At 40.5% G+C, this 23,922-nt stretch overlaps 2 protein-coding genes across 4 annotated transcripts; one reads left to right on the top strand and one right to left on the bottom strand.

The window, feature by feature from the left end:
* Positions 1-890: 890 nt before the first annotated feature.
* LOC101157705 (alpha-1A adrenergic receptor) lies at positions 891-14,181 on the top strand. Of its 2 annotated transcripts, XM_004072689.4 has the most exons (3): positions 891-1,418; positions 4,953-6,392; positions 13,198-14,181. In XM_004072689.4, the coding sequence occupies exons 2-3, from the start codon at positions 5,495-5,497 to the stop codon at positions 13,731-13,733; spliced, it is 1,434 nt and encodes a 477-aa protein (XP_004072737.1). In that variant the 5' UTR covers positions 891-1,418; positions 4,953-5,494; the 3' UTR covers positions 13,734-14,181. The 2 variants fall into 2 exon arrangements, with proteins under 2 accessions (XP_004072737.1, XP_023814349.1); XM_023958581.1 differs by lacking the exon at positions 891-1,418 and having other exon boundaries at positions 4,900-6,392.
* A 3,723-nt stretch (positions 14,182-17,904) lies between these two features.
* Positions 17,905-23,442, bottom strand: LOC101174435 (dihydropyrimidinase-related protein 2). 2 transcript variants are annotated; one of them, XM_004072503.4, is made up of 14 exons: positions 23,082-23,442; positions 21,099-21,187; positions 20,836-21,020; positions 20,580-20,744; positions 20,327-20,388; positions 20,154-20,234; positions 20,003-20,071; positions 19,764-19,884; positions 19,531-19,687; positions 19,198-19,339; positions 18,899-19,069; positions 18,621-18,800; positions 18,361-18,550; positions 17,905-18,276 (listed from the first exon to the last, which is right to left on the bottom strand). In XM_004072503.4, exons 1-14 carry the CDS (start codon positions 23,121-23,123, stop codon positions 18,185-18,187), a joined length of 1,746 nt encoding a protein of 581 aa, XP_004072551.2. In that variant the 5' UTR covers positions 23,124-23,442; the 3' UTR covers positions 17,905-18,184. The 2 variants fall into 2 exon arrangements, with proteins under 2 accessions (XP_004072551.2, XP_023814348.1); XM_023958580.1 differs by lacking the exon at positions 23,082-23,442 and having other exon boundaries at positions 20,836-20,991; positions 21,099-21,178.
* Positions 23,443-23,922: the final 480 nt, after the last annotated feature.

Genomic DNA, 23,922 nt, shown 5'->3' with positions numbered 1-23,922 from the left:
TTATCCATTAAAAAAATAGGTGTAAGTGTGATACAGAAGCTTATTCAACTGATGTAACCTAAAGCTTTCAAGAAAACTTATTAAAAAAAACTATCCAGCTGCATGGCAAATTAAAAATGGAAATGGTGGAATCTCCACTTCATGAACCTATAGAACACCATCTCCAACAATTGCTGTATGAGATGAAAGAAGCAGCTAAAGAGTTATGTCACTGTCTAGATGCTTTTTGTTCTGCACACCATTGCAACACTGGCAGGATGCCGCAGAACCCAAGAATTGGACAGTAACCTGCAGCGAAACATGAAAGCAACCCAAGAACTACTTACAGTAGAGGAACGCAGTAAAACATGGCCAAATGGCTGAGTCGGTCATTTGATGTCATCCCATAAAAAAAGACCCACAGCAGCAGCAGGAAAAGACTGTTTGAATGGAAGGAACAGTTGGAGCTTCACATGGATTGCAGCCTTTGAGGCTGTAAGGACTGAAACAAAGGACACAAAGCAGGTACACACCCAGATACAGATATCTGACCTAAAGGTTCATCCATTCACATGATAGGACAACATTTTGATATCGTTTTATGTCTGTAGTCACGGAAAGTTCTGGGGAATTCACTTTTTTTTTTCTATTTCCAAACAACTTGAACCAAAAACTACTCAGGATGCAACTGAGTGTTGTACATTCAATCGAGCCTGAATGTGTTGCTGTGACAAATTGCCTTTAAAAGTATTCATGGAGTGGAAGGAAGCTGCTCCTGCTTCTAAAATAACACAAATGGTTGCTTACTTTTGCTGCATTTGTAAAGCTCTGATTAATTTTAAACCTGCTGTATAGAGCTCATGTTTTAAGCCCACTGGGGCATCAAAAAAGAGGAAAAAACTAGGACATGACCCTCTTAACCTTTTCCTTAGAAAATACTTCAAGAGAAATACAACAAAAAAGACACAAAATAAGCAACATTTCAAAGGATTTATTGCATATTATTAATTGTCAAGTTTTGCCCAAATCTAAAGTGATGAGTTCCTGTAATATAATGGTTTCTGCTGCAGGTTGACACATGTGAAGGTGAGTGACGATTACCGGGTACGATGACGCACGGGGAGTGATGCTGAACAGGAGCGAGGTGATGTGAGGATGTTAGGTTGCATGACGGTGCGACTGTTGGTGGTGGGGATGGTGGTGAGGGGTGGGAGGATGATGATGATGAGGATGATAATGGGCATCATAATCTGAGAGGAAGCTCGCAGCACCTGAAGCGTACGCGCGCGGTTGCGCGCCCTCAAACGCGAGCGCTTTGTCCGCGGTGAGCGCACTGGGCTCTCCTCTGTCCGCCTCACCAGAGCGCAGCTCCGCCGCTTCAGCCGCCTTCAAATGAGCCGGAGAACGACCAGAACGCAGCGAGCAGACACAAAAGTTAGGTGAGTCCTGGACATGATGAACATGCATGTGTAGAGCTTTGCGCTTGCAGTTTTTGGGTGTTTTTTTATTTCCTACAAAGTGCCCATCCCTTTTTGTTTTCCATTACCATACGTTAATTTCTTTATTTTATCATTCATTCACAGAATAATTGAAAAACGATGATTGGTTGTTTACAATCCTTATAACCACAAAACCACAGTCATTAAAGTTAATACAGTTTTCTCATAGGTTCTATTTTTTTCTCTTTTTTAATTAGTGACTTGTGCTTTAAAGATGAGTCTCATCGTAATCTATTTTCGGATCAGTTAAGTTTTTATCCTCAATTATTTCCAGAAATCCTCTTTTTTTTCTGAAAGGCAGTGCAGTTTTAACAGGGCTGAAGTTTCCAGTGGGCGTACAGCAGGGAGGTCTGACTGTCAGCTCTCTCTGGACCATATAAGCCTTGGCAGTCCCTGTCATTTTATTACAGTGAATGTCACTTTCTGTCACTTATAGTTCAGCACTGCCTGCCATACCTTATAGAGCAGGGATTCAGGCCAGATGATCTGGAGATTACATCCGAGCCACAACACTTTAATCAATTAAAATACCTGCAGACACACTGTTGTGTTGACTCCTGAGAGACAAACCCACAAAGCTCATATGCTGAGAATGTTTTTTATTTTTTTTAGGAAAAAAACAAGACACACACAGACAAGCACACATTCCTGTCCTGTCACCATGAGAGCTTTTGTTTAATGGAAGATGTATACCTTGTGAATTTAAACGACCATTGTATAGATTTTTCTATGTACTGGTTACAAAGGAGAAAGATTTATTATTAGTAATCTCTTCAGTCTGTGCTCCACAAATATCACATTCCTCTTTCCTGCCTGGGTTAAAATCTATTTATTTTAGATGCTACAACAATAGCCTCAAACTCCTGAACTCCTGAGAGGTACATCTGAAGTTTCCCTACGGTTAACGTTTGAGAAAACATGTTTGCCTTCCCCGTTCTTTTCCTTGTGTTTAAAAATAAAGAACGTGTTCGTATTTTTTATTTTTTAAGTGTTAAAAAAAAAGACTGAATCCTCCCAATCATCTTGAGGGCATCATTACCAGCCACTTTCTTCCACATGAGTAGGTGGAAGGGGATCTGAGCGGCTGCATCACAACACTACTGCAGGCTTTTTCGCAGGAACTACCTTGAAACATGAAAGCCAGTCAAAAATGCTGGAGCCGGTAAGCCGAGGTTTGTGGGGCAGAGGGGAAGAGGTCCATCATTGGTGATTTGTCCAGGAGCGCCTGGCCGAGGGAAATGCATAATACCTTCACTTGAACAGACAAATTTATAGATTTGATAAAAGTCAACTCAGATGAGCTTTTCATTTGGTCTCCGACAAAGCAGCTTAACAAAATCCAAACTTTGTCAACATGGCAACTCTACTGAACAGTCTCATCTAATCTACATTCATTTAATCTGGATGGGCAAGATTAATTTCACATCTGTCAAAGTCAAGGAGCTTGTGTGTCATGAGGACACGGTCCACTTCACGTGGAACAACCCAGCTGAGATGTGACTTAAAACCAAAATAGTCCATTGTTACAACCGGTGCAGCAAAGTAAACCTGAAGTTTCAAAATAGCTCTTCCTTCTACAGTGGATGTCTTTAAAAATGGGTACACCATTGTGGATTAAAATAAACTGGAATTCTGATAATTTTTTCAAGCATTTTGGAGATTACTCTCTTAATTATTTTCTAATTAATTAAAATGTTAAAATTAATTTGCTTCGAGATGTAATCCTCATCCGGGTAAATATAAGAGAATATCCTCTCTTAGATGGCAGGGTGGAAAAAAATGCTTCTTTGTTGTTAAAAAAACATCAGTTATGAGTTTTCCATGATTGCAACTCCATCTTTCCATGTTTTTTACCCGCTGCACAAAATAATGCTCTTTTTCACAGTGGGTATTTCAAGGAAGCGCATTGTGTGCCAGACGGCTGTGGAGACAACTTTAGCAGAAAGGCTGATAGACTGCAAGTTTAACATGCAGGCTGATGACAACTCATTTAAGTGAAAGCATAATGAACCAACCTTGGGTTTTCTAATGCACTTGAAGCTATTTTCAACAACATTTTCTGCAGAACAAACTCCTATCTTCATTTTCTGCTCATGTGCCTAGAAAATTTTATGAGAAAAAGAGCATTTAGTTTTTCCTCTCTAAAAATGTGAGTGCGTGTAAACTGTTTGTTTCCTATCCTAAAATAAGTGTTGCAAGTTTTTTTAAAACTAGTAAGCACAAGGCTTTGGCAAGTTCAACAACTTTTGTCCCATAAATCAAGTTCCCTGTAAGCCCCCAGCATCTATCAGATGACGGTGTACATGCGGCTCATATTTCTGAGTCATACAATATCAGTCACATCTGTAGTCAGCTCTGCAATATGGGCATTATATCTTTTGTGAGATTCCTTTGTCATCTGAACACTCAATAATAAATCTAATAATATAAGAAATAATGTATCAGTTTTTTCGCTCTGCTGTAATCAGCAGAGATGAGTTTGCTCGAGCTTTGGTTTAAATACAAGATCCACATCTGTTTACCTGTCTTTTCTCACCTCAGGTCTGTCAGGCTAGTCATTAGAAGAGTGTGAACATATGTCACATGAAGATTTTTAAAACACCACCTGTTATTGGGCTGGCCGAGGCGTGGCCTCACGTGCAGACTCCATTATTTCTTTCAAGTGCTGCAGCTTGTTGTGTTGGTTCCAAATCCCAATCTTCCCTCAAACGAATCCTTCTAAAAATCTAGTATTGTCTCATCTGTGGTTAAAAAAAAGGTAAAAGTACCTCTGAATTCAATGCATTCTGGTGACAGTATGGCTTTATACTCCTGCCTTTTTATGAAATACACAAACAATCCTGTCAATAATTAAAAAAAAAAGTTTAATATTTGCTTTTACAAGATGATGTTTTGCTTTAGAGTTAGAATCTTGCCAAAATGCACCCAATTATCATGATCTAATAAAAAGTTAAAAGGCTTAAAAAAAAAAACTTTAGCACACTTCATTTAACAAAAGGATAAATTTGACACCCTTGAGATTAATAATAACCTTGTAGCTTCAAAATTACACATAAAGTGTTTTACCACAGCAAAAAAATGCAATCAACAAAAATTCAGATTTTGAAAAGTAGTGGTGAAAGTTCTGCTAATCCTGGTTAGCTTAAAACCACAGATTTAAGTTTGACATTTCCCAAACCAGCCAATCAGATAGGAAGCAAGTGAGCTCTGACACAAATTGTAGTTTTTTTTACACTGCGTTGTGTCAAAGCGATAACCAAGGTTGGTCTGTGACTCAGTCGTCCTTTCATGTCCACCGTCTGTATTAGGCTGATAGAGATACTGCAATATGGAACAGATAAAAAAACTCTAAATATGAAACGAAAGGAAAAACAAGAATAGGCTCTTTTGTTTTTTTATTTTATTCTTATTTTTTGCATGTTTTCACTGTTTCTCAAACTATGTTCTTCTGTTTTTTTGTTTTGTTTTTTCAAGGGCACCAGATGCCGTCTCTGTCTGCTGAAGCTGAATATACCCCTGCGCTTGACAGGAGCAACCTAAAGGATGGATGCTGCTCACAGTTTTGCCCCAAAAGTTGGCCTCTTTTTTCAGCTTTTAATGCAACAGACTTGATCCAGAGGTTCACGTGAGCCTGCAAAGTGCCCCCATCAGTCTATTTTACGTGTTATTGTAACAGTATTTTTTTATCAGCTGAATACCATCAGTGGCGACAACTCTAACATTTTCCAGATGAATTGCCTACTTTCAGCACAGTAGGTTTCATTTGCATATTTTGTACTTTTCTCTCCATGTACTAATGCAAGCATCTTGAAGCTTTGCCAATGTAATAGAGCATTTGCTCGAGGACCCATCGCTCAAATTATGTTCTGACAGGACAGACTTAATGTGATCATTCCTCTGATTGCTTTTACGAGACAACCCTGATGTCCCTCTCTTGTCCAGAGCTTAGCCAGGTCCGTGTTTGAGCCCCCCTCTCCTGTACAGGACGGTCAAGTATCGGGGCAGAACTGGTGCTGATGGTTCCCGTTCTGGACAACATGACCCCTTCTTCTGTAACACTGAACTGCTCTAACTGCAGCCATGTTTTGGCCCCGGAGCTCAACACGGTCAAAGCGGTGGTTTTGGGCATGGTTCTCGGTATCTTCATCCTGTTTGGTGTCATCGGGAACATCCTGGTGATCCTTTCCGTGGTTTGTCATCGACACTTGCAGACAGTCACATATTATTTTATCGTGAATCTGGCAGTGGCAGACTTGCTGCTGAGCTCCACTGTGCTACCCTTCTCTGCCATCTTTGAGATCCTGGACCGCTGGGTTTTCGGACGGGTTTTCTGTAACATCTGGGCAGCTGTGGATGTGCTCTGCTGCACAGCCTCCATCATGAGCCTGTGCGTGATCTCAGTGGACCGCTACATTGGAGTCAGTTACCCCTTGCGTTATCCGGCCATCATGACTAAACGCAGGGCTCTGTTGGCCGTGATGCTACTGTGGGTGCTTTCCGTCATCATTTCTATCGGACCTTTGTTTGGCTGGAAAGAGCCGGCACCAGAGGACGAAACCGTCTGCAAGATCACGGAGGAACCAGGATACGCCATCTTCTCAGCAGTGGGCTCCTTCTATCTGCCTTTAGCCATCATCCTCGCTATGTACTGTCGGGTTTACGTGGTGGCTCAAAAAGAGAGCAGGGGCCTAAAGGAAGGGCAAAAGACAGAAAAGTCCGACTCAGAGCAAGTGATACTGAGGATGCACCGCGGAAACACAACCGTCTCAGAGGATGAAGCTCTTCGTAGTCGCACGCATTTCGCCCTGCGACTGCTCAAGTTCTCACGGGAGAAGAAGGCGGCCAAGACTTTGGGGATTGTGGTTGGTTGTTTTGTGCTGTGCTGGCTGCCATTTTTCTTGGTGCTACCAATTGGTGAGTAATTTTATTTATTATCAAGAACTGAGAAAGAAAGAAAATAAAATCAACTGAAAGGGTGAAATCCATATTTATCAAGACTGTCTTCTGCCAATTACTATGTATTTCAGAGTTTAAAAAACCCTTACAGTCCAACATGAATCCTTTGAAGTCTATTGACGCAAATGTGCATTTAGTGTCTGAATTAAAGCAAAAATACAAGTGAATTTTATGTCTTTGTAGCCAGAACTTAATTCAGGGGTCATGAGGTTACAAACCTTTAACACTTTAAACAGGATATACAATTGGAAAAAAAGAGAATTCATGTTAGTAGATTAAGGGATAATGTTGCCAGAATGCAAAGGACTCATAGCAACTATTGAAATTTTATGTATCGGGAAATATATTTGTGTTTCTGTCATAGTCTCTCACAGGTAATCATTCAAACTGCAGAGTTTACAGTTAACAAAAAATGAATTCTATTGAAAGAAATGAAGTAAATGTAAGCTCTTGTGTTAAGGTTTTCCTTTTGCTTTTTGTCTTTTGCAACATTTTCAACATAAAGATGCATGTCAGATGTCATTAAGAAGTGTTCATTATTACACCATTGTAGAAGTGAATGTGGAATTAAAGCATTTTGGCACTTTAAGTTTATTGGTAAGTGCCAGCCTTGATGAACCGATCATCAGCAAACAAAACCACCTCCATAAAAGGTGACATTTTGAATTGTTTGTTAGTCTACAGCAGTTGAGTGTCTGATAGAAAAGCCACCAGCAATGAACTCAGGGAAGCAGCTGTTGCTGAGCATCAATCTGAGTGCTGAGGCAATTTACAAACAAGTTAAAGCCAATCAATCTGCAGAGGAATTTTCCTTCCTGAATAAAAATGTTTCAGGAGAGTAGCCAATCTTTTGTTCAGAGTGAGAGTTCTAATCAAATAGCACTTTTCCAGTCCTTAAAAATACATCTCAGACTCTACAAGCCTCAGCTAAGATATAATGTCATGTCTGACCGCAAGTCACACAATTAAGATATTTTAACATACAAATACTGGTAGAAATTGCATGAAACAAAAAATAGATTTTATTTGTTTAATAGATTGAATTTGATTTATATATAAATCATTTAACATTTGCACATTTTTATATATGTGTTTACTATTACAAATCTTTGGGTGATATTAGTAATGTCCACATTATTATATTTATACACAGTACTATTTATCATATATAATTGTACCATATGCTTTTAATTACTTTTAGAATTTTTGATCACACCCCAGACTGTTCCGAATGTTTGTTGCGCACACAGAGACACACATCTTTGGTCAATTTTTATAATTTTTTAAAAGAGTTTTCAGAACTCGAGTAAATCAGGTCTTTGCTTTTGTGACAACAAAATGACAAATAAATCAGCAATTTCCCTCCAGTTTTGCTCCTAGATTCAAGGGCATGCCTTTGAAAAGCTAATCTCTGTGGAGCAAGACACCAGAATGACTGGAATCACATAATAATTCCAGATTTAGTAGAATTATAACATGATGCTGCATCAACCACCAGCTGCCTGTGACCCTGGTCAGGACCCAGCAGAGCTGTGCAGCTGCAGAGTCATTTGATGCAGGATTAAATGCCCATTAAGCACTCCAGCTGCACTGAAAAAGCTGAATGTTAACAGGTGTTAACAGGTTTTTCCCCCTTGGAATAAAAATGGCTACATGACAACAGTTTTTTATCTCCTTTTTTTTTTTTAAAGAAAGTTACTTGGACTACTTTTTTGGTTTTATGGATCAATTTATAGTCATTAGTGATGTTACACAGATGTTTGTGGTCAGTTTTGTTCCCTTGATGTTGATTTCAATTAAGAATTCACAAACTGCCACTGTGTTCATGCACTTCAGCCACACTCACAGATGAGTTAATCTGCTTTTAAATTACTTCTAGATTATAACAGACACACACACTTGAGGTCTATAAGTGGTTGAATCATATTGATTAAAATATTCCTTTGTGGGATCCTACTTTGAGAATTATCATTCAGAGAAGCCTTGTAGCTTCACAGGTGGGCTATAAATAGGCTATATGAATCTTTCATATCTCTGACATCTTCCTGTCCTTCTTCCTGCACACAGAAGATTACATTTTTAAATCAAAATATATTTAAAGCTCAGATTCTTGCGTGAAGCGTAAAGCCATCTCCCCTGCTCTTGCCCTTATTTCTCCCTTATTTGTGACTCACCTCAGCACTACGCCGCTCCATCAATGACAGATAAAGCCACTGAGTCAGAGCTTAGGCGGTGTGTTATCCCAAGAGCACGTATTCTGATGAAGACCAGCTTATAGGGGAATAATCAAATTACTAACCAACTTGAAGCTGGGCACTGGGTGCCTTTGTCAACACTGTGAAAAAAAGAAATCTGAACCATGTAGAGACATGTCTCAAAGCCACAACGGCTGCATGCTTTTATTTCTCCCTTGTGACCCCGTGATTGTGGACATACAGTCTGGTCACTTCCGAGAGGGAAGCAGGTGAAAGCCTCAACCATTTAGACCGGGATGTGGTATAATCGCCGGTCACCTAAGTTTCAGATAAAAACTTATGTGCTTAGTTTTTTTTCCCAGTGGTTCAGGGTTAACAAGCGAAGGTGGGCAACTCATGGTGATGCTGTTTTGTCTGACAGACTTCCAGACTCTGTCAGAGAACATAAAGAACGTTTTTCTCCTTGATTTTCAGAGGTCTTTCTTCAGGGACTATAAGAAGGCATGGAGTTTTGATCTAGTCCAATTCAAGAATAAATCTTCAAACTTATTGATCCTTACTCTGGTTCTCTAGCTGACAGAGTTTCTGTTTAGAAAATTTTCAGGTGTGTTCTGAGGAGAGGCTTATCTCATACTTTCCTGTACATTCTTTCCATTTCCCTGTGTCACCCATTCCTACTTGGTTTCCTTAAAGACCCACTCCAATGAAAATGGTGTTTTTGCTGTTTTTAAAATGTTCTATAGGATTTTTCTCATGATGGAGGACATATATTAAGAAAATTAAAATAGCACTTTTGAGTACATCTTTAGTCAAGTCATTATGAATCAGGAGTAGATGAAAAAACGCCTTTGGAAAAAGCTTGCAGTTGTTATGTGGACGACACACTTGGCGGGCCACAAGCTTTGTGCTCCGTTCAATTCTGATGCATCCAGACAACGAGATCAACGTAAGTCTAAGTTTTCCTCGTCTGAGCTAATATCTGAATCAAAACTGTGTAGTTGGATAGCTTCAGTATTGCTCACTATTTTTGTTGCAACGCTAATGTTTTAAACAAAGGGATGATGGGAAATGAAAACAGACTCACTCTGGCCCACAACTAAGAGGTGAATTTCTTCATTCATTTTGCCTAAAAAGGTCATAATCAAAATTAAAAGACTACTGGGAATGATTTTGCAATAGATCAAAAGATGATTGGAGAAGCACTGTAAATATTCACCAGCAGGGTTTTTTCTTCACGTAACTCCTCTCTGTTTTTACTTGTTGCCAGTTTCAGTCATCAATTTGTGCTGCCATGATGACCTCATCCTGTGTTTTTCCAAATATTTCCATTTTCACAAAACACCATACATGGACTTAAGACGCATGTCTACCCGCCCTGTTCACATTAGTTTAGTTTACCTTTTGGTCACTTAAGGCCTGCGTTTCATTTCTGCGTGCAGGGATGGGTCCTGGTTTCATGTATTTGGCCCCTTTACGCTAAAATCTAACCATGATGTCAGATAAAATCCTTTGACCATAAATGGGAAGATGTTAGCATTCAACTTCTACTTTAAGAGAATATTCAAATATTTTGAGTCAAAACGTGTAGTTTATATTCTCTGCGTCTTGCTGAAATTCAATGATGTGCTTCAAAGATTAGCTGGATCCAGACATTTAAAACCATCCAGTCAATAAAATTGACTGATTTGTTTGCAGTTGCAACAAAAATAGTAAAAAAAAAAAATGTGGTTATGGGAAAAATGGAAAGTCCAATCCATTCACTCAAATGGATTGGATTTTAAAATGCTCTTGAATTATTGTAGACATACTGGTGCTCTAATCATCCGGGAGAAACAAACACAAAAATTGACCAGAACCGCAGCACCGCCGCTCTAAATGTGTAAACAGAGTGTATCAAGTTGACAATCTGCCTGATTTCATGCACAAACATGAGGCCAGCTGGGCCTGGAGATGGCCTGTCATTCAGATATTCAAAAACCTCCAGTCTGGCACAGGAGCATTTATGAAAGAAACAATTTGTATGTTGTTTTTTTTTACGCAGCTGCACAACACGTTGTTACAGAGAGTAAACAAGCATGTCCTGTGTAGAGGTTTCACCAGGACTGCCTCATTAAATCTGAAAGTTGATGCTGTGATAAATGACCCTGTTGGTCTGAGGAGGCTCAGCTGGAAACAATGTTAAATGGGATGTAGGAGTTCTAATTAATAGCTTTATTTTTCATCGTTCTCTCGTCCGTGTCTTATTAGTGTTTGATGTGGTCAAAGGTTGCAGACTTGAGACTAACAGAGATGTTCTAAGAAAAGAGAAAATATGCAGCAAACTGCAGTTTTCTGAATGAAAAAACCTTGTTAATATAACAGGTTTGAACCAAGAAAATGGGAACTCTTTTGAGGCGGCGGAAAGGCAAAGCATTGCCTGTTTAAGAGGATTTTTTGCAGTCACAGAATGTCATACTCATAGACCCAGACTGATCATCTCTTACGCTATTGTGAAAGTGGTCTTTTAATTCTAATAATCTAATTTTCTAGAACATAGTTTCTGCAGAGCGGCAGGAGTTCATTAGAAATTAACCTTTGAGTTGTGGGTGGGATTATTGGCGCAGAGTTACCCCCCCCCCCTTCCCCTCCCTCTTGTGGAGAGCTCTCTGCAACAAAAATGGCAAGCAATAACTAAATCCTAGAACGTAAAGACTCTTATTTTTTAAAAAAATCGTATTTTCTGTCTTGAGAGAAGAATTGTTTTACCTTGAAAGTTTATCAACAGTAAAATATTATCAGTTTGAGAAAAAACATATTTTAATGATAGAATATTTTGTAAAAATATGATCTTCTTGGTAATACCACTTTTCTTACTCCTTTGCCAGATGGTATTTTTTAAATTTGCTTAATAAAAGAAAATCTCCCAAAAGCGTATGAATGTTTGACTTATTTCTAAGAGGCTGTTAAGTTTTGACCCAGATTTCAGCTCGGATGAGGTAAACAAACACCTACATGGATCTGGTCATCTGCCAGAGGATGTATTAGAATGAAGAGGAGCAGGAAGTCGCAAATAGAATCTTTTTCAAATTGAGTTTTTTGGTCTGCTTTTGATTCACAATGTTTTAAATAGTGAAATACTTAGAAATGCAGTTTTAATCCAAAATTTCTTTATATATGTATCCTCCATTATAGAAAAAAACATGTTAAAAACACCATTTTTTAGCAGAGTGGATCTTTAATGATGGAGAGCAACATATGTGATGTTGATGCAGTATGCAGAGAGCGTTTAAGGAACTGCAGCCACAATTGCAAGTTATATTTGTGTCTCCACACAATACTGCTTCACAAGTCTATTTATGCAACTTCAAGATGATATTGACCGATGCAGGTTTAAGGATTTTATTATATTTTTGAACCACAGCTGATTTTTGATGTTGATGGTTTTTTTTATAACAGAACAACTTGTATTAAGTTTGCAGCAAAACCTCTGCCCAACAAATTTTAAGGTATGACAAAATCAAAATGAAAAAGAATCATGTCTCACAGCAAGATGCTTCGGGTCAAGAGACAGTATAGTTTGGTTAAAGCTGGTCAGAGCTTGGTTAAAGCTACTAAATTAGACAAGCATGGATGCCACATTGATTTTGTGTAACAGTGCCATTCTCTGACAGCCGCAATGCTATTTTTAGGAGAAAAAAAATCTATCGGGTGGTCTGGCAGTAATGGAATCTGCTTTTCTGGTACAACTGGGGATAAAGTGTATGAGCAGTTCAGATGGGCACAACAAAAATGTCGGTGTAAAACTTCCTCTTACTTCCACCTCTGTCTACACGACCGCTACATTCGTCCAACGCCCACATTTTACCACCTTCAATGGCTCGGCTGATAGAGCATTTCACACAGCAGCTTCTCCTTCCCTTCTGCCTCTAAAAATAAACCACAGATTGTAAGATGCAGCAAAAGAAGTCATTGCGTTGATTTATTTATTTTCCTATTGCTTCTATGAATGTGTGAGGAGTCACGGTTATTGTTTGGTCCGGTATTTTAGATGGCTGTGATGCAGTTGCCATTATGTTTTTAGCACAACAGGTCCTACTCATAGTCACAGGAGCCTCCTCTGATCAGATGCAGCTCCGTTTGTGGCTGCAGGACTGTTAAATTAAATGCATCGGAAAGTGGATGAAACAAAACAATAAGTGTCATAAGCAGATGGTGTGTGAACGAGTACACTGTGTGTGTTTACAGAATTTCTACCTACTTCATTTACAACAACTGTTGAATAGATTCTCTTTTTTGCAGCTCAGGATGGATTCCACTGAATTGGTAATCTATGGATTTTTCCCAGTGGAGCCCCACTATGTCAGTCGATATTTTTAATTTATTCTGGATGACAGGCTTCTCACTTGGTAAACACAAAAGTATATATTCAAAAAGGGAAAAAAGACAAAATACTATCAATGATCTTTTGGTTTTAAAGGATTAGCCAGGAAGCCACTGTCTCTTCTGCATTGTTTTCCTGTAAAAAACTACACCTGTACATGTCAGATTGTTTTCCCGTCTGCTAAAACATGTGTCCTCTCTCCCCACAGGCTCCATATTTCCCGCTTACAGACCTTCAGACACTGTCTTCAAGATTACTTTCTGGCTCGGTTACTTCAACAGCTGCATCAACCCCATCATCTACCCATGCTCCAACCAGGAGTTTAAAAAAGCTTTCCAGAGTTTACTTGGAGTTCACTGTTTGAGGATGACTCCCAGAGCACACCACCACCATCTGAGTGTGGGTCAAAGTCAAACCCAAGGGCACAGCCTCACTATTAGCCTGGACAGCAAAGGAGCTCCCTGCAGACTCAGCCCATCCTCCTCTGTCGCTCTGTCCAGAACGCCTTCCTCCAGGGACAGCAGGGAATGGAGGGTCTTTTCTGGAGGCCCCATCAACAGCGGGCCTGGACCGACCGAAGCAGGCCGAGCTAAAGTGGCCAAACTCTGCAATAAAAGCCTCCACAGAACCTGCTGCTGCATCCTTCGAGCTAGGACTCCCACACAGGACCCAGCTCCTCTCGGAGACCTTCCTACTATTAAAATTCACCAGCTGTCCCTGTCGGAAAAAGGAGAATCTGTTTAACCACTTTGATCATTCAAGCATGAGTGGCTCTTCTGTGGAGGTCAACGATGAGAATATGTTTCATTTTTGCCCTGATGGATTCATGGCTTTTTTAAAAGATATTTGAGCTGTGCTACAATCCTGTGGAGCTGAATAAAGCTGCAAAATATTAGGTGTTAATGCAGTTTTTGTTCAGATTTTCTGAAGTGCAACAAAAAGTAAAAGTTCTCCTTTGTGGTGCACACAACTCAGACTAAAAAAATTAAATGTTTACATTTTTCACAATGTATAAACTGATTTACGTGTATAAAGGTTTTTATTTATTGTATGATCGCACAAATCGCTGATTTGTTGACTCTAAAGATTGCAATGAGACGTTCCTATTTTGTGAATGTAAAACCCAGGACACCCTGCATTCTTCTGTGCTGCTTACAATACATTTGTATGGTATATTCCCAAGAAAAAAAAACGTTTGGGGGACATTATTGGTGTGGTTCTTCCTTTGCCTTATTCGTTTCAGTGGGAGGATTCAGTGAGTGCACTCCCTATCAGAACTGGTCGTGCAGCTACCCACATTCCCACAATTGCATGTACCTCTGAGCAACGCCAGATGCATCTCCTAATATACTACTGTGGAATTTTAACTGACCCTGTGGTTGCTGGCCTCAATCCTCACCGACCCCAAGCCTCTTAAAAAATCTACCAGATTTAGAGACGTCAAGATAAGTCTCACGCAGCCTCCGACATTCTTCTCTCAGTCTGGGCCTCTTTTTTGTTTCTGCATTTTTTGTGTGTCTTTTTTGGTCTTTCAATATCCACGTCGAGGTCTTCACCAAGCTTCAGCGTGGGTGCTTTTTTAGTGAAAGATTCGAGTGAAATCCAAAAGTGAGAAACAGAGTGTTTAGTGCGAGTTCAGGACCGCAAAGTGTCTCTGTTTATGCAGAAGCATCAAAGGGTGAGAAGACAACCGCTGCCAGCTTCATTGATTTATTTCCTCGTGGCTAGTCTCTCTGTAGCAGCAAGATGCGCTCCCTCTCAGAGAGTGGGTGGAAAGAGATGCAGTTGTTAATGTTAAGTTCACTCATAGAAGTAGAGTCGACAGCTTTCCCACTGGGGATGATGCCGGCACGGCAGCCAGAGTGCCTGTGAGTGTCCCTGTTGTCATTGACTGGCATGTCTGTGAAGCTGTAAATCATCTACGCACAGATGCCATTAGGACAGGAGCAACCTGCTCTGGCAATATTTTACAGATGGTACTGATGACCTAATTGATCTCTTGCTGTATTATCTGTAATTTTAGAAAGTGCTGTGGTCATGAACAAAACCTCAGCTAAAAAATCCCTCCGTGCACGGCTTTGTAAAGATATATGATCTTCCAAACGGACTGTAATGAATACCATAACTAGATCTGGAGCTTTCGTCACATTCAGCTGGAGAACGGAGAGCAGAGCACGAGCATCTCTGTGTCTCATGCGGCCCCTCCCTGCTCCGGTGCAGGGGTGGATTCTTGTGTATCCAACATGCTCTTTATTTACTGATTGTCTTTACGCTGCACTTGTTCTCTTCAGCGACTTAGATTTGAAGTCATTCTTTGAGGTAGATTTTTGAAGCTCAGTCTATTAACGCGAAGGACACTGTGTGTCATGACGGATCAATTATGGGAGGGAGTGTGATCCTATAATAGCAGTCTCTAGGTTCCAGTGGACTGAAAGCTTTGCAAGTGCTGCGGGTGACTCATGTTTGCACACTTACCCCAGGAGGCTTTAACATCGCAAAACCCCCAAAAATGAACCTTTTTCCCTTCTCTTTCTCATGGGTTTAAATGCCCACATGGCAAAATTCCTCTCTGTGGGTGCATCAGTGCACTCATCATGTCTGTTACTAATCGGAGAACTATCAGTAAGCTAAGGCCCTTCTATTAAACTAATTTATAACTTCATTGGTGTGTGCACGCTCTGTGTGGCATACTTGATGTTTTTTTTTCCTATTACTTTACAGACAGCTTACTGGTGAGTGAAGCATTAAAGGAGCTGGAATATCAAAGAGTCGCTCTCATGCAGAGACTCTGAGTCAAGGCTCTGCATCTCCACCTAGTGTCTCCCTTCATTTACTTAACCCACTGTGAAGATGCAGTCAAACACAACAGGTTTGGTGCACAAACACACAGAGCCAGAGCCAGTCCGTCTGCAGTTCATCTACTGGCAATGGAATTCAATGCATTTCTTAAAAAGTAAAGGAGTTTTTTTTAAATACATTTTCACAGTGTAAAAATATATTAAATACGTGTAGAAACAAATTTAGAAACATAACTGCTATGGCCAACCTCTATTTACATCATTTAGTCAGAGGTAGATTTCTATTAAACTATTGCTGCTCTGCAGAAACTATGTCCTAAAAAATGACAATGATTTTTTGATTTTGCCTAAAAAGCGCATAATTGCAATTAAGAGACCACTGGGAACACTTTTACAATAGATCAAGAGATGATCGGAGTGGGGACTTTAACGTAGCGGTGTTTGTAGAGTTATGTAGTTAAATATCCTTTTCTTACGTTAAAGGATGATCACTTTTATTTTTCAAATAAAGAATTCAGTTTTTTTTTAAATTGCTTTAATCCACTTACATCAACACACAGATCAAATTCTGACAAGATCGATGACCCCGCCCCCTCCCCAATGTGGTGTCCAACCAAACAGACATGAACGGCGTCTCGAAAAGTGGAAGAGGGAAAACGACAGTGTTCAACATTACAACTCGATACAACTTCCAAGAATGTCCCTCAAATAGAAATCACTTCACATCATAGCTTTGCATACAAAATCTACACTTAACAAGGCAAAGAAGACAAAATAAGCCAGTTTTAGTGTAAGGTTATGCAGTTCCTGCATGACTGGCAACCCTTTAACAGTTTCATTTCACAGTTACTACATAGGGTGAATCTTGTGTTTGATGCTGGCCACGGGGTGGGGGGGGGGGAATATACATCATCTGTGACTTCATTCACAAACACCAAGAACAGCAGACACATCAGCGGCATACTGTGGAAGCTTTCATATACATACATTTCATCAGGTCTCAAAGATCCTCTCTTTCCCTTTGTCAGAGCCTTCATAGATACAGTGTGCTGTCAATATCTTACAAAACAGGGTAGCAAGTGGTTACAAACCTATTAAAACACACAACCGATACGAGAAAGCTGCAAGCTCACGTACATGTATATCATTTGGATTGATAAAGGTGCAAAACAATTTCTGTATAAAGAGGGCGAATGGTTTCTCTACCGTGGCTGATGCCTTTACAAAGCTGACAGGGCAGCTGCCCGGATGTGGACGGACATCCTCTGTTCACATGCAGCAATGCTCAAATAACACCAGGAGCAGCAAAGGTCAACAGCAAAGCCTCTCCAAATTCTTCACAAAGTTCAACTGTTGTTCAGAACGTCGGCCTGTTTACTGGAAGTTTGTTGCTCCGACAAGCCAACAAGGCGGAAAACATCCGACCAAAAAAAACTGGCAAAAAAACAGAGGGAGAAAGAACAAGAAAAAACGGGGGAAGAAATAGGGAAAGACAAGGAAAAAGCAGGAAGAAAAACTGTAAGAAAATAGGGGGATAAACCGGTCAAAAAAAAAGAAAAAAAAGTGGGGAAAAACTGGGGGAAAACTGGAAAAAAAACATGAAAAAATGAAAAAAAAACGGGGAAAACAGAAAAAACAGGTAAAGAAAAAGTTTTAAAACAATCAAAAACAGAAAAAAACGGGGTTTGTTTTTCCCAATTACCCCCCCCTCCCCCCTCCCAACACGTTCAAGGAAACATCAAATTTGTAGTTAAACCTTTTAACGCCATTTGTTTCAGTGCAATTAGGGCTGTTTTGGGACGACTTCACAACACAAAAAAACATCAATTCAATAAAAGATTTAAATAATCAGCAGGAAGACCTGAGTGACCTGCTGAGCTCAACAAAGAACACAAAAAAGAATAATACTGCAAAACCTTAAATCAAAAATGAATAACCGTTCTGAATCGTATTCTACAATCTGATCTTTGATAAACAGGATAAGAACATTTCTGAGTTAAATTAGAATTATTTGCATCAAGAAACTCAGGTTTTACTAGATTGAAAAACAAATGAGGTTCATCTGAAGAGATTCATGTTAAACCGCAGAACAATAAAAACGCAGTGACATTAAGAAAAAAGTCATATAAGTTCCTTTTCTGGCAAGTTCCTTTCAAAATTCTGGCCTAACAGAGTTTACCAACAAGATGCATGAACCCATTTCCTTCTATGTAGTCAAAGCAAAAGGTAAAAAAATGATGGTTTCAAAATACTGAAAGAGGAAATTAGACTTGTTTCTTGCATCGGGTGACATGGTAATAGGGTGGGAGTACATTTGGACTGGGTGGGGTTTTTGGAGTGGGGGATGGTGAGTGATAGTTGTGGGTTCTGGTTCTGCGACGGCCTGGAGGACGTAACTTAACCGAGGCTGGTGATGTTTGCTTTGCCACCAGGAGGAGCCACGATTCGTTGAGTGGTGCGGCGAGGAACATTGTCATCAATCTGAGCGCCTGAAACAAACAAAGATGCAGTGAAACAAAACACTTCTGTGAAAGAGGTCAACTAACACAAAGGACATTTGTGAGTTCACTCACCAGACAGACTGAATCCAGACTGGTGAAGGTTGCGCACTGGCTGTTGGCTAACTTGCTGTTGCTGCTGCTGCTGTTGCTTAGCAGGGGAGGTCTTCACCGAGGAAACCGTGGAAATCACCTTGGGAGTGACGGCCACATCGCACACTGGTCCATCGTACTGACCCCTGGGGACTCCTCGCAGCTCTGTGAGCTGAACAGACAGATGAACTTGAGTGCCGTGCGTCACAAACGTGTGGAAGAAGCTTCAGACCGAAGCGCACCCTGCTGCGAGCTTTTATCCTCTTGTACACATGGTCCGGGAACGCTTTCCGGCTGATGTAGCGCCCACAGCCCTCTGTGGTGTGCAGGTTCCCATCTTCCAGCACTATCTTACCCTGGCTGATGACCACCAGGGGGCCTCCGCGCACTTCTGTCCCTTCAAAGATGTTGTACTCAACAGACTGAAAGAAAAAGTCGTCAGAGTTGGCGCTCGAGCCCATCACAAGCAGTGGAGAAGTCACCTTATAAGAGAAGTGTGAAGCATAGAGAGACTTCAGACCAGGTTGTGGCTCTTGGCAGAGATGATCTTCATCATATCTGGGTCCCACAGCACGAGGTCAGCATCGGAACCTACAGCAATGCGGCCTTTTCGGGGGTACAGGTTGAAGATCTTGGCTGCATTTGTACTAGTGACTGCCACAAACTGGTTTTCATCCATCTTCCCAGTCACCTTTGAAAACAGAAGAAAAATTCATGAACTGCAGAGACAAAATCTTCCTACTCAAAAGGTTCAGTGCAGGCTTGATGAAGTCTAACCTTTAAAATAGTTTCCATTAGAAGGGATTAAATGAAGCTCACCACACATTTGTCCCAGACAAGAGACATTCTTTCCTCGGTGCCATTGGTGCCTTCAGGAATCATAGTGAAGTTATCTTTTCCTACGGCACGCTGGGAAGTCTTGAAAGTGCAGTGAGCGCTGCCAGTTACCTGCAAATCCCCACTGGATCAGAAAAAAGTAAGAGGACCAGGTTGTACCTCCAGTATGGGTCATTTATGATGAAATCCGTTATATTTTTCAACCTCAATGTGTCGTGTTTTTACATAGCCACAAAATATTCCAAGTGAAATGCAGAAGGCAGCAGTGCTGTGTGTTATGCCGCAGCTATGCGGGTCCCTGCCCACAGTGCTTACCATGACAGCAGAGAGTTGAGGTAATCAGGGGTGGTGGGATCAGGACTGAGCGGGGGAGAGGTGACAAAGGCTGCTGCCTTGGCCCAGTTTTTACTCCAGTAATGAGTACCGTCTGTCCCCAAACTGGCAGATATGGGCTCTCCATAAACCACAGCTCCTACGTGAGCAGCAATGCTGACGTGAGCGCAGAGCAGAAGCTTCCAGATCAGGACAGGCAGGAATCGTCCTCTTACCCTTTTTTCTGGCGAGAGCGATGACGTCTGCAGCACTTTTGCTCATCACCTTGGTGATGTAGAGAGGACAGTTGGTCTGGTTGGCTACAGTGACAGCACGATTGACCGCTTCGGCCTCCACCTGCAGAACGTGACGGGAGGTCAAACACAAAAAGGGGCCTCTTCGCTCTTCCAGGACAATTTCTTTTTTATTTTCTCTTTTTCTGTAAACAAAAACAGCATTTTTTTAAGAGTCTTACCTCTTCAGGACGGCTTAGCACGTGGCCTTCAGGTCCAGTGATCCCAAGCTCTAATATACGTTTCTGCTCCTAAAACATCCAAACTAGAAGTTTATAATTTGTACACAAAAAAAAAAACAGTTGATTACACACGAGAGCTGTGGTTCTTTACCTCTGCAATTATGTCTCCATTCTCAGCATGAACCTGCGCAATGGCTCCAAGATCTCTGATGAAACTGAAAACCTCATACATCTAAAAGAAGGGCATGTTTTTTTATGTTGTTTTTTTTTTTAGAAAAGTCATCTAAAACCTGCAGCAGGCTACAGAGATCCCACCCAGCATACCTGGGAGTCAGAAAGTTGGAAAATATCCTTATAAGCCAAATAGACCAGGAAAGAATTGACACCTGAAGATAGAAAACTTATGAGAGAACAGAACAAAGAGAGTAAAAGAGGAAAACCCCAGAGGAAAGTAAAACAAATACACAAGATAAAAGATTAAAAGCAGGCTCATTCAATTACTTTTCTTTTCTTCGTCAAGTGTTAATTTGTGACAAACTTAAGATATAAACTTTATTTTGGCAGCGACCCTGCATACCATGATCCTTCACAAGAGTTTCCATCTCTTCCTGGGTGCCACTGTTCCACTCAGTGATGTCCACATGCAGGGAATAGTCACAGCAGGACTTGCTATCCGCCCACTCTCTCCACTGCTTGAAAGCAGAGACCAGGCTCGTGCCAGGCTCGGGCACAGCATGGTCGACTGCAGAGTGTACAAACACACAGGATTATTTCCAGCATGTGCTCGACAGCATCTGTAATGTCATATTTGGATGTCAGCAAGCCGTGCGTACTGATCATAGTTGTGCCCCCAGCCAGAGCGGCGCGGGTGCCCTGGTAGAAGTCGTCTGCTGCCACCATGCCCCTGTCGGGCATTTGGAACCGGGTGTGCACGTCGATGCCTCCCGGCATCACCATTCTTCCATGGGCCTCGATAATCTTCACACCCCCTGGAACGATGAGATTGTCCCCAATTTGTCTGGAGAAAACAACAAAAGGCTGACCTAAGAAAACACATCCACTAAAGAGCCGCTGTTCATCCTCAAGCAGAACTTACTTGATGACTCCATCCTCCATGTATAGATCAGCCACGAAAGACTGATCATCATTCACAATCTTGGCTCCTTTGATGAGGAGACGGTCACTCTGAAAAGAGAATTTTCTCCAAATTCACTCCAGTACATTTGCGTTTCTCAGTTTGGAGTTAACCTCTAAAGAAGCAGCCATTTTTAGGAGTGTAACGCTTCTTACCACAACTTGATTCATATTAAAATGAGTGGTTGCTGATACAATTCACAGTCGATATTGGTTCATTAAGTCGATGTATCCATTAACTTGGTTACATCCCTAGTCACTTTTAACCTCCAGCAAATGGTAGCAAGCTAGCGGGCAAGTTTACATTTTAGCAGCATAGCCGAGTAACACTTTTATTTAGGAAGCAAGGAGGACTCTTTAGTTTAACATGTGCCCGTGCACTCAGAGGCATCTGCACCACTCCATTCCTGTTTCTGTCCTGTGTTAAAAACAATAGAGATTACTTTGGATCATGCGTTCTTACAAATTACATTCAAAATTGTGCAATTTCCAACTAAAATTCATAATGAGACAAACAATTAGCTCCACCCAAACTATTTGAAAAGGGAAACTCATCCTGGCTTACTTTTCTTACCGGCTTTCTAAGGCCTCTCAGAACAGAACAGAATGGGGGCCAACAAAATAACAGCATTTACTGCAAAATGCACAAGAAAATAATACTTTTTTATTGAATTCCAGTGTCTGTGAGCATGCATTAGATGGACCATTATGTGGGTCAAATACGTAAGCGTTTCAGTAAATTGACTTAGAGGTCTGTAATGAGGCATAAAAACTGTACACGTGATTCTAATAACATGCTGCAGAGTTTGTACTCTTTCAGGTCCTTAAAAGACTGAACGTAAAAGATGTGCACACAAACAAAGAGCACTACTGTCTGAAAAATTCTATGACCAGAACTCCTTCAGCTGAGCTGATTACTATGAGCTGAATGTACACAGCGCCAGGAGCGAAGCAACACTGTCTATACCAACATCAAATCCTTAAGAGGATGTGTACCAAATCAAATGTAGAGGATTAACAGTCCATTGATTTAAGTACACCAAGCTACCCTCAGCTTCAGTAGATGGACAGCTAAAATAATGCAAAATATTAGGACGGCTATAAAACATATCATTGTGGTAAAAACTAATTTATCATGGATAAAAAAAATAATAAACCAACAAAGGCTGTAATTTGTGAACAGCTTATAACACAGCATTTTTATTTGAAGCTAGAGCTGGTTTAAAAAAGCATTATATAGATCAAATCTATCTTTATATGGAAAATGCAATATTGATTAATCAAATCCACAGGTAGGTTTTCCTTATTTTATATATATTTTTGATAGGAAATGAGTTTTTTTGTTGGTTTTTAATGTAGATAATTCTTTATTTCTAATGAAACTATTATTTTTGTTAATAATAAATTACTACTTGTGTTTAAAATGATGTTCTTAACCAAATAAAGACAATAGATTGTGAACTTATTGACGTGATTGAGAATTTAGGGCAGAGACACTCAGCCCCAATCAACTCAATCCCCTAAATTAAAGCTACGCGGATTATTATTTATTTATAGCCCTTTCAGATGTCATACCTCGAAATGTAAACAGAAATAAACAAAGCGAGAAAAGGCTGGAAGATTCAGACTGAGGATGACAGCTAATGAGAATGAAGGGACCTGCTGATCCATGCAGCCAGAGAGGAAGGAGGATGCTGAGGAGACTGGAGGCAGTGAGAGCCGTCACTGCAGATGCCAGAGACACTCCTTCCTTAAAATTCAGACTTATACATTAATAACTCGCACCAACGGAATTTAACCTTAAAAACCCCGCTGGCTGGCTCTCATCCCTGGTCTCTGATCAGCTAGGCGCTAGCATTAACTATAATTGAGGTACGCCGACGGTTTAATGATGACCAGAACTTAGGGAATGCGGGGATTTACATGAAAGCACGATTATACTCACTGTAATTCGTGGGATGTTCTTCTTTCCTTGGTAACCGGACATTTTAAAGCTCCCTCTCTAGCGCTGCTCCCCGCCGCCTCTCAGCTAACGACAGCTAGCTTGATTAGAAACGCTCAGACGCCAATAAAGGATGAATGGATGCTCTGTGCTTGCTGGCCAGTCGACGCCCAGGCAGAGCAGTGCCTGTGTCCGCAAATATCAGCCGATAATACGCGTCTACGAATGACAGCTTATGTAAAATGAGACGTTGTGCATTTATCAAATTGGACTATCTTTTAATTTAGCACTACAGAAGGTATCTTAAACCCTGGCAACCATAATTCAGACAAGGGCCACAAAGAGGTACGGCGCATGCGCACTGGCCCCGCCTTGCTCGGCTTCAGATGTTTCTTTACTGATTGGACGCGGTTGTTCACGCGCTCCGATAGCGCGAGGAAAAGGGCGCAAATGTCTTTTTCTTTTTTTAAATTAGTTTTATTAATGAAATATTACATATATTTCTGTTTAGGAGTAATGTAATAGATGACCTATTATCAAACTTTTTTGCGATCAAGAGCATACTGGAGGCCCTGAATTAGAAATTGGTAAACAATAATCAATCAATTCTGAAAATAAATTTATATTCTTTTCAGAATTGAGTGATTCTGAAAAGAATATATATATATGTATTCATTTATTTACACTTTACTTATTTTACACAGAAAATTCAGTGTGCTATTACTATATCTACTGATAACTCCTGGTATATATGTTCTATTAAAATAGTTAAAAGTCAACATTAAAATACATATATTTATATTTCCTATTTAAAAAAAGAACAATGGTAAAACAGGTAAAAATG

The sequence above is a fragment of the Oryzias latipes genome, chromosome 9, assembly GCF_002234675.1.
Source record: "Oryzias latipes chromosome 9, ASM223467v1".
NCBI lineage: Eukaryota > Metazoa > Chordata > Actinopteri > Beloniformes > Adrianichthyidae > Oryzias > Oryzias latipes.
This window is presented reverse-complemented; position numbering and strand designations above follow the sequence as displayed.